General features: G+C 43.0%; 1 protein-coding gene across 1 annotated transcript; it reads right to left on the bottom strand.

Moving 5' to 3' along the window:
- Positions 1-409: 409 nt before the first annotated feature.
- CISD2 (CDGSH iron sulfur domain 2) lies at positions 410-6,930 on the bottom strand. Its single transcript, XM_065736931.1, has 3 exons — positions 6,797-6,930; positions 1,712-1,923; positions 410-753 (listed from the first exon to the last, which is right to left on the bottom strand). Exons 1-3 carry the CDS (start codon positions 6,897-6,899, stop codon positions 664-666), a joined length of 405 nt encoding a protein of 134 aa, XP_065593003.1. The 5' UTR covers positions 6,900-6,930; the 3' UTR covers positions 410-663.
- Positions 6,931-10,170: the final 3,240 nt, after the last annotated feature.

Raw genomic sequence — 10,170 nt, 5'->3', positions numbered from 1 at the left:
AGTCTTTCATTAAAGAATAAAGCACTTTAGAAGAATTAATGTGGAGAGTCTAATAGCTGAATAAGTAGCAATTATTTACCTATTGCTGTGGTATGGCTTAACTTCAGATAAGTTCTGACTTGCCCTAATAATCATTCTGAGCCAGTAACAAGCCAAGAATACAGTTCAACTTCCCTTTCTTGGTTCTGTCATTTAACCAATTCCTCCCATGAACATCCCTGCTAAAAGAAATAGCATCTGCAGTGCAAGTGGACTTGCAAAGAGCACAACTGTTTCCTTGCATGCACATGAATGATGAACAGTGACCCAGAATAAAGGGGCAGCCAGCATTGCAGGTTGATCTGCTTACCTGCAAACAGTGACATTTTTGTTACTACATGTTCATACAAAAAAGCCTTAACTGTAGGAAGTCATTTTATTGTTGAAATGAATGACTTATTTACAGAAAGTAACTTAACAGTTTTACAAAGCAGACAATTCTTCTTAAAATAAAGTATCAAAACAATGACAGACCTAGCACTGTCTAAATGTAGTTTACCCCCAAAAAATCTACAGCAATCATTGGACTAAATCATACCAATCATGTAACAATAAAATGCTGCTCCTTGCAACTACAATGGTATAGAAGACTTATCAGTCATGATCAAGTGGATTAAGCATTTGCTATACTTCTTTCTTCTTGAGTATTAGTGGTCCTACATTATCTCCTGTTAATTCATTGTGCTTGTTATGAGAGCCATCACAGACAGGGAACTGGAAGAAAACAAACATGAGAAATGAGTACATCTCTGTACAGCAACTGCACAGTGATTTTCACAGTTCTTTCTTTGCCAAGAACATGTTATCAAAGCTGATAGCTCCTCCCACTATGTCCCATTTCAACAAACTCCCTTTCCCTATTTCTTTCCCTTTTTCCTCCTGGAAGAAAAAAAAAAGCAGAACACCACACTGCTAATAGGTAATTAGATTTGTGAGATCCTAAAATAGCTGTTCTTAGACAAATTTAGAGACAAAGCCTTCTCCATGAACAAAGCAGCAGCCACAGCTACCAGTGTATTGTGGAACTAGCAGAAGTGCTCTGAACAGATTTAATCTTTTGCGACCAGAAAGTACTGCTTTAAGCAGAACTGCTATTTTCCTGAATGTAAAGAATTTCAGAGACCCCAGGTTGAAGGCACATTTTTTTGTTAAAACAGAAAAGCATTCAGTCCAAAGAAGCTGAAAACAGAGTGATGTCAGAACAGCCATAAGAAACTAGATGAAAAATACCCATCTACCTTTTATTTGACTCAGGGGACAAAGATTATTTAAAGCAGTCATCAATCAGTTGCTCTTTGGATAAGCTCTCTCTAAACACAGGTCCCACTTTCATTCTAATATGAAAAAAATCCTAAGTATTTTTCTTGCATCATTTAGTAGTTTACCGTCTTTATTTTCAAATCGTAAGGCCTGCTTTAATCTACCCACAGACGGTCACTTTAAGTTTTTGAGGAAAACCATACTGTCTTATTTTACAAGATTCAACAGTTTCTCTCCGCATGTAGATAAGCTTACAGCAGAGAAAACAGAACCGTGCAATTGTCAGAAACCAGAAGCCTATCCCACCTCCAGAGAAAAGCAAGGGCAACTGGCTGCCACCCACTACCACAGAACTGACAGAAATGCTGCAGATTTCAGCCTCTCATCCTACAGTAGCAACAAGGTATCTTACCGTCTTAGAACGCCAACACCTGCAGTAAGCTTTAGTGAGACACAGGTCTTCGATGTTTATTTCATTCACTACTTTTGGATTTTCCTTCTGGATCTTGAGGTTAATCAAGCTATCTTTTTGCTGTTTCTTCTTGGGGAGGAACGGACGAACAGCGAGGTACCCAAGCAAGGCCAGCACACCCAGGAAAGGCAATAACCGCAACCATTCTGAAACTGAAGACAATTGGAATTTAGGCTGCCTCTTGACACCACTTCAGTCTAGTGCAGCGTCAGCTATCCTCAGATGGCTTAGACTCAGGGTAGTCAGCAGGGCTGAAGGGAGGTGAAGCTCCACAGGTAGATCATCAAACAAAAGAAACTCCAGATTTAAATCTGGGTTTTAGTATAGCTAAGGTATAAACTGGACTCAGAATTTCATCTCAAGTTCAGTTTTAACACTCTACAGAATGACACAGTGGAAGAAAATAAATTCAAACCAAGTAAAAGATAAATACTGAAATGATAAATAATAAGTACTAAAATAAGGAACTCCAAAATTACTGTGGTTCTGCTCACCTGAAGTCTACCAGCATGGACTAGCAATCTAGGCACCACTACCCATGCGAAGTTACTAAAAAATTCAATGCTGCTATCTTACATTCTACATATGAAGAACTATCCATACGATCTGTAATTCAATTTTTTATTACTTATTTCAGATTTTTACCTTCCTGAAGTTTTCCTTGCATGATTTGTTCCAAGTTTTATTTGGAAACTTTTGGCAGATATGATACAGATCATGAAATAAGCACTAGCAAGCCTTCACCAGTTTTTTGATGCTTTATTTTTCCGAGTTCTGTCTGCTCAAGGATCTGCAACCAGTTTCTACAACGCACATAAAGAAAGAAAAAGTCCACAGATGGGCTAGGTACCTTTAGATCAGTCAAGCCACAGAGAACTGCTTTTTACCATGCTGAGAAACTTCAAAATATGCGTAAGAGATTCAAGTATCCCCTGCAGACATAGCAGCCTTGCTACCTCATTACGAATCTAGACATACTAGTTGGAAAAAGTACTGAATTTGGAAAGGAAATGTCAGCACCTGCCAGAAGATCTATTTGAAAGGTAGGTAAACTTCCAACAAAGCAAGTTGTGACAATACTCCAGCGTAATTTAAGTACGCATGTGGCATTAAGAGAACATTCTTAGTTTCTGAAGAATACATTAAATCTGAAGAGCTGAAGAAATGGGAGGATGTTTAAAAAAAAAGAAATGTTTTGTGTTGGGAAACAACTTGAACGAGCTGGAGCACAAACAGCTGCATGAGCAGTTTGTAAGAGAAGACACTGCAATCAAGATCCTCTTTTTAAATGATTTAGAATCAGAACATAGCAAAAAAAATGTTTTATACAGTTTTTTGAGATTAAGGTGGACAAGAAAGGAAATGCAAGTTCTCAAATCGTTAAGGACAAAATTAAGCTTCACAGAACAGCAATAAAGCAAATGCTCATGCTAACATCTTTAGCCACACAGCGGCTCTCTCTTAACAGTTCAGAGGTTCTGGAAGTACACCATGTAATGAAAATACTTTGTGGGAATAGTCCTGTGCTCTCTGGGCTTTCTACAGCCTTTCAAGATCAATCCATGCTTACTGGCACTTACCTGAGAACGCACCGCAACTGTATAAATGATAATGGCACCACAAGAACTTTCAACACAGTCCTTCCACGCTTGAATTTGCAGCAGTTCTTATGCACAACAATTTCTTTCACAGAATTTTCTATTAATAACCACAACAGACTGGTCTCTGTTGTTCTTTTCTCAGTTCCCCCAACCTAACTAGAAACGTATAAAAGTATCTCAATGCCATACAAATTACTGTGCTTCCTGAACAGTGGTACCTGTTTTTCTGTTACTATAAGTAACAGTTACGATGAGGATTTAAGTCATTTCACCCTCCTGGAACAACATGGGGAACAAGTTTATTAAAAACCAAAATGTTCTGGACTCCAACAGACAGCACAGCCCCACCGACTGCTGCATGTTTAGTTCTTTCCCTGCCCACTGCCTGAAGGCACAGAATAACGACAGGAGCCAATAAGGCAAACTTCTCAGACTGTCTGGAGAAAAGAGATCTGGAGAGACAGCTAGTCAGGCACTCACCCTGTATACCACACCCAGCCAAACTGCTGGCTCGTTGAAGCAACAGTATCAGAAAACACTTAACGTCACAAAAACATTCATGAGCTGGTAGTGATTGTGTTAGGACTTTGAAACTAAGAAGTAAATGATAACAGTCAGACACACAATACATCTCAGTAGCCTGCAGCTCCCTAACAGGACAACTCACTGGGCCACTAATCATTTTTATGGGACACTCTTAACCACTTGTATTCGTTCAGGTGAAAGAGGAATGACAGCTGCAGCTTCATAGAAAGGAAACTAGAAACAAATGGTTATGAGGGTATTATCACAGGTAATATTACAGAGCATTTGTATCACACTCAGTTTTGCCCTCACCAGTCAGTTACTTATTTGAATACTTCTAGATGTCTCTGGAAAACCGTGTTACACCTCACTGTATGTTAATTCTAAACTCACTATTGTCACAAGACTGCCACAGGATCATATTTTCTGATCGAAAGAAACAACATGACTGTGCTTCTAGGGCAGGAGAGAAGAGATACTGTTACAAATTAAACAAAACAAAACCACCACAGACCTGCAGACTGGAAGGAGTGAGAAAGCAGGAGACCTTTCACCCAAACGGACACAGTATCTCACTCCAACTGCAAGCTGCTCTGTGTTTTTGAAGCCAGTCATACCTTTCTGAGGCTGATATAAGGCAATTCACAAGATCTTGTTTATTTTCCCATCCAATGCTCAGAATTCTGCAATTGCACTGAACACCTCCCCTACGAGGACAGGCTGAGAGAGCTGGGCTTGTTCAGCCTGGAAAAGAGAATGCTCCAGGGACATCTGATAGCAGCCTTTCAGCATCAAAAGGGGAGCTACAAGAAAGCCAACAGACTGTTCTAGACATTTCTTGGACACCTCCAGGGTCGGTGACTCAACCACCTCCCAGGGCAGCTCATTCCAGAGCCTGACCACTCTTGTGGAGAATAAATTTTCCCTAATATCCAACCTTCTGCTAGTTATGCAGAAGAAGCCAACCCCCACCTTGCAACAACCTCCTTTCATGTAGCTGTAGAGGGTTGCTCAGCAAATGAGAAATACATTGTTCAAATGGGTTCTGAAGATTATCCTCACAGTATCAGTCCTCTTTCTTCTCAATACTATAAAAGATGACCCACAAAAATGCCCTCTTCCTGCCCGGCAGCTTGTCACACTGAAGGCCCTCTTAAAATGTACGCCAGGTGTGAGAGATCTCTCACAGGGCTGCATCACGGAAAGGAGGCTAGCATTCATATTCAGGGACCTTAAAATTCTCTGTTCTCACTGTTATTACATGTTATTCTGCAGTTAATTATCATTCTATTTAAGGAAACATACCAGGATAAAAGGCAAACCCAGCATGAGACAACTCAATTTGTTTCAGGGAACTTGAGAAGGGAAAGGCAGAGCAGCTATGACAAGAAACTGGAAGAGGCACCTAAGTAACAGCACGATAATTCAGATATCCACTTTCAAGCCCAAGGTCACACAGATTCTTTCCCTTCTCCCTCACTGCTTTTATCTTCCGAAGTTTTGCACAGGATATAAAGTCTTCCCCTCTCCAACCACGCAGTTTTCCAGACGATCTGGTGAGGTCATGGCACACAACAGGTGTCTCAAGGTTTGTAGTCAGTGTGCTATCATAATATCCTACAGGAAAGGTTCTTTCCTGCACTTTTGGTCTCTTGTTTCTAAAATTGATGCCGTACAGGAACTGAGACATCACATCAGCCTGGGAACTAACAGAAGTTTATCAGATCAATAAAAGCATTAAGTAAGAAGCAAAGCACTACACTTTTTCCCATTTGGGTTCTGGCCTGCTTCTGTGAACAAAGTGAACGCTAGCAAGTGTTTTGTGGTGCAGGTCCCTGACTTAGGTTCAACAGATGCCATCAAAGGAAAAATATTAACACACTGCACATGTTTAAAGATAAATGTTATTTCTCACTTAAGGAGTCAGTTGTTCACTTCTTCTCCTCCCTCCTAATTCAAGCAAGTACCTACTGATGGAGGGGAAAAATATGACAGCAAGCTAGTTCCATTAAAAAAAAAAGTTCTGACCACAGGTTTCAAAATTAAGTCCTATCACTCCTGTGTAGTGTGAACAAACACAGAGACCACATGTTAATCTTGTTACAAAAACATCTGAAAAAGTGAAATGGGATGAGACTAAGCTCTGGTGTTATTATGCTTAAGAAAACGTAAGTAGGGCTTGAGGTTAAAAGACAATGAGTTAAGTGGCAAAGCTGGGGGTATGAGAATCTGCTTTGTTCTGTGCCTTGCTGTATCCTTCTCTGAGTTGAAAGCAGCTGAATTTCTCTTTTCTATAACTGACAGCATTTCCAAATGTGACAACAGTTGTGCAGACAGAGGAACAGTTTGTTAAAAGCAGGTTTCCCTGTCCCGAGAAAGGCAGTACAGCTTACATTTACAAGGAGCACGCTGCAACAAGTACCCAAGCCTGCTTTTCAGCGAAACCATTTTGTAGCACGGCTGGTCACACAGCTCAGTGCTGTGGGACGAACACGTGGGGCTGGTCCCGCACCTGGAGGGCCTCCGCTGGAGCACTTCCCTCATCAAACCAGCCCCTTTATTGGAGGCTCTGCTAGCATTACCACACCACGCTACGTAACAGGCTCCCGAAAAGAGCCTCAGTAGATGCTGTCTTTAGCCTTTCAAGCAAAGAAGAAGCAGGTTTGGGGCCCGCGGCGCCACTCTGTGCGGACAGTTGAGCCCGATACGCCTTCCTCTATTCCTACAGCTTCCTCCGGCCGTCATCATCACCTCGCAGTGCCCTTGCGGGGCACCTCTCCCTCTGTAACCGCGTAACGGCAGCGTAACGTTGGCGGGCCGTTCCCCGCCGCAAGGCCCACCCCGCGGGACGGCCCCCGTGCCGGGAGGACGGCGGGAACGAGGACGGGCCTCCGCCTACCTGTGAGGCGGAGGAAGCCGCCGACACTCTCGGGCAAAGGCAGACGCTTGAGGTAGGCGGGCAGCTGAATCTTAACGATGCGCGCCAAGCTGTCCAGCACCATGGCGGCTACCCCCGAGGAGCAGCGGGAACGCGCGACGGCCTCCCCGCATGCGCCACGGAGAGGGCCGGCGCCTGCAGGGCCCGCCCCCACTGCCCGGGCCGGGAGCGCCGCAGGGGGGCGCTGCAGCCGCAGGGCGGCGCTGTTGCGATGGGAGGGGCGGCGGGAGCGGGGGGCAGGAGGTGCTCGGCGCTCTCGGCTCGGCAGATCTCAGCGGGGGAATTAAGGTAAGGAGGGGAAGGAGCCCGGCTTTACTAATGTGTGCCTTGCGATTGATGGTTGTATGTGATTTGCCGTTACCCTGCTCCGTTACGGCTGCGTTGGACGGTGTGAGTGCTGAGGGTGCTAATATTACAAAGAGAGGCCCGCTCGCCCAGTGCTGGGCTCTGGCTTACACAGAGCACGCTGTACCGGAGCACGCCTCGTGTGACGAGCGGGAGAGCCGTCCTTGTGGCACAACGCATTGTCCCTCTGTCGCCAACGGAGGGATGGAAGTATGCAGTCATTCCAGGTCACACAGTCCTGCCACCCCTCGCCATGAGTCGGGTTAAGAAGCCCCTGTTTGCTGGTCCTGCAGAGCACCTTTATCCTGGGAGCTCTCCTGATGTAGTCTCAACTGAAGCAGGGTTCTCACCTTCAGCGTGTGGAAACCCTGCCACCCCGGAACCTGGCACTGGGATAGGGGTCAGCGAATTCTTGAATCAGTGAGGCTGTTCCAGCTGAATCTTTTCGGTAGTACTGGTTTTCTTTCACCATTTGTGTTAGTATTCTATTCAGAGTAACCTGAACCAATAGTTAAAAACATCATGTAGAACTAAGGAAAAAAACAAACAAAAAACAAAACCATAAATCAAGTTTAAGACAAACAAACCCAAGTTATTTGTGTTTCTGGCCTAAATGTTGCTTTCTTATTTGTGACCCTTGCAAACATTTCCTGATGAATCGCCTTCTCTAGCTCACAAGAGCAGTCTCTGATCTCAGAGTATCACTGTTCCCTACCTCACCTACATTTGGCCTTGTAATGACTGTCTGATGTCCTAAGATGATTCCTTAGGTAGGCAAATGCCTGTTGTTAGACAATGTAATGAAAGAGCAAAATGTTTGATTATTCTGCCAAGATTACAAATGACATCTGTCATGATGTAACCTTGTTTGTGAAACTCTGGGGGAAGAATGTATAATCTAAGGATACATAAGGTAAATCCTCCAGCTCTGAACCAAACAACTTCACATTGAAGCTGAGAGCCTCCATCCTTTTTCCTGCTCTGGATGCCAGCCATGATACTGGAAGCACAGCTGACCTTTCACTGAAGCTCCCAAGCCCTGCTGTGCTGTGCTGCCTTTGGATCTGTGCTCCACTTAGCACACCATCAAACCCTGCACATGTTGCAGAGAGGAACCGCTCACACCACGCCTTGCCTGCCTGCAGAGATACCTGTCAGCATGAGTCATGAATGGTTTTGGTATTTGAAAGGATAAAGTCAGAGATTATGAGAAAACTATAAAGAAAGTGAAGGCTGAATGAGACTACTAACCAGAGGGGATGCAAAAGATGGTCTTTGGACATCCACTTTGAAGTGGGGCTCAGGAGGTCCGTGTTCATTCTCTAGCTTGGCCACGGACTTCTTTTTTGACTTGGAGGGAAAAATGGAAGCTGAGGCTTGCCCTGTCCTGAAGAAAAGAACAAGGTTTTACACAGTTGCCTATCTTTAGGGACCACATTATGGGATAAGATCAGTTAATATCAGTTCACCAGGCAGGTGTGACATTGTACATCTTCCTTCTTTTACAGATTTAGAATTCTCTACAGGGAAGTTCATATTCCACAGCTTCTTTAGGATATTCCCAGCATCCTTTTCAATTCATGTTGACAAGTCCATGTTTCACTATGCCTCAAATCTCGGTGTATCTGGGAGATCTCACTTGTTGCATATTTAGCCATGCTTTGTGAACTTTTTAAAGTAGAAATTGCCTCTTCCTATACATTCTGTACTGAACTTGGCTACTGAAACTCCACTATTGGGTAGGATATATAGAAGTAGCTGTAATAAAAATAACAGCACAAAAACCCAGCATAGATACTTGAATGGTCACTAATACTGGAATATGAGTACTGCTTTCAGCAGTAGTAACCCTCCACCACCAGAATTTTTCAGCTAGTAAGTACATTGCAGATAAGAAGCAGCACGAAGCCCACATGAAGAGTTCTACATAATCAGTGCTAGCTCAGGTCTTTTTACAAGGAATTCCCAAAATACAGCTCAGAAGAGAACCAGCCCAATTAACTTGCTAGTTTGCGTGCCTTGATGAGAATAGTAGAAAAGTTCATGGTGGAGATGTAAACTGTGTTTGGTAGAGTTTATTCTGCTAAGTGTAATGTTACTAAAAGCTGCACTGGTCCAGCTCACAGCAGAAGTAACAGTTGCCTTCAGCATCCAGAAGTTGGGCCAATCAACTGAACATGGGTGAAACGAAGCAGCTTGTGTTCCTCCTCTGTTATGCTTCATAAATTGTTTAATGTCCCTGTGCCCTTAATTCCACTGTAAAATTATAATACTTATTGCTCTGCCTAGAACACATTAGGATGTGCAAAGAAAAAGAACACCTATGGATGATATTTGTATGTTTTATTTTACCAAGTACATGCCAGAAAGGATAAAAGATTCTGAGCTAGCAGACACAGTCCTTTCAGCTCTAAAATAAGCCTAAGTAACATGGTAGTTTGCTCAGTGCTCTTTCATGTTTATGAGCTTTTCTATCAACAGGGTGTCTTGTGTTGTTCAAACTGTTTCCTTGGAATTAGCATTGTTGTTATCAATACTGAGTGCCCAAAATAATCTGTACAGCAGGCAAAGTAGTCAGTGACCATGGAGTTGGATGTTGAGCAAATGCATGTCACTAAGAGGAAGCTAGATCCCTCCCTTTGTGTTTGAATCATTTCACACTGAGGTTTGATTAGTGTGAAGATGAATGTGAAGATCTCTCCTGATGAATGTGAAGATCTCTTCTGCTTCCTTAAAAGCAGCAAAATCAGTACAACCCAGGAGGGCCCTGGGAACTGTGATTCATTTTGTGTAGTCTCCATCAGTACACAGAATTATCAACACCCAAGTATTAAATAATTGGCTCTCAAAAAGTAAAGAAATTGGCTTCAGAAAAACCCATAATCTATAAGACTATCTATAGAAGATTACTTTCCTGCTTTATGTTGATGAACATTGCAAGCGTTAATTGTATTGCAGGTAAGGTTTTCGTTTAGGTTTTCGCTTCTTAT

This window comes from Cyrtonyx montezumae, unplaced genomic scaffold (assembly GCF_038088225.1).
Source record: "Cyrtonyx montezumae isolate F1298 unplaced genomic scaffold, pur_monq_1.0 scaffold_2, whole genome shotgun sequence".
Classification (NCBI taxonomy): Eukaryota; Metazoa; Chordata; class Aves; order Galliformes; family Odontophoridae; genus Cyrtonyx; species Cyrtonyx montezumae.
This window is presented reverse-complemented; position numbering and strand designations above follow the sequence as displayed.

Excerpts from the sequence above, each read along its gene's own strand:
- CISD2 (XM_065736931.1), bottom strand. The coding sequence starts at position 6,899 with ATGGTGCTGGACAGCTTGGCGCGCATCGTTAAGATTCAGCTGCCCGCC. Across the intron at positions 1,924-6,796 it reads CGGCTTCCTCCGCCTCACAG|TTTCAGAATGGTTGCGGTTA; the intron begins GTAGGCGGAGGC and ends AATTGTCTTCAG. Across the intron at positions 754-1,711 it reads GGTGTTGGCGTTCTAAGACG|TTCCCTGTCTGTGATGGCTC; the intron begins GTAAGATACCTT and ends GTTTTCTTCCAG.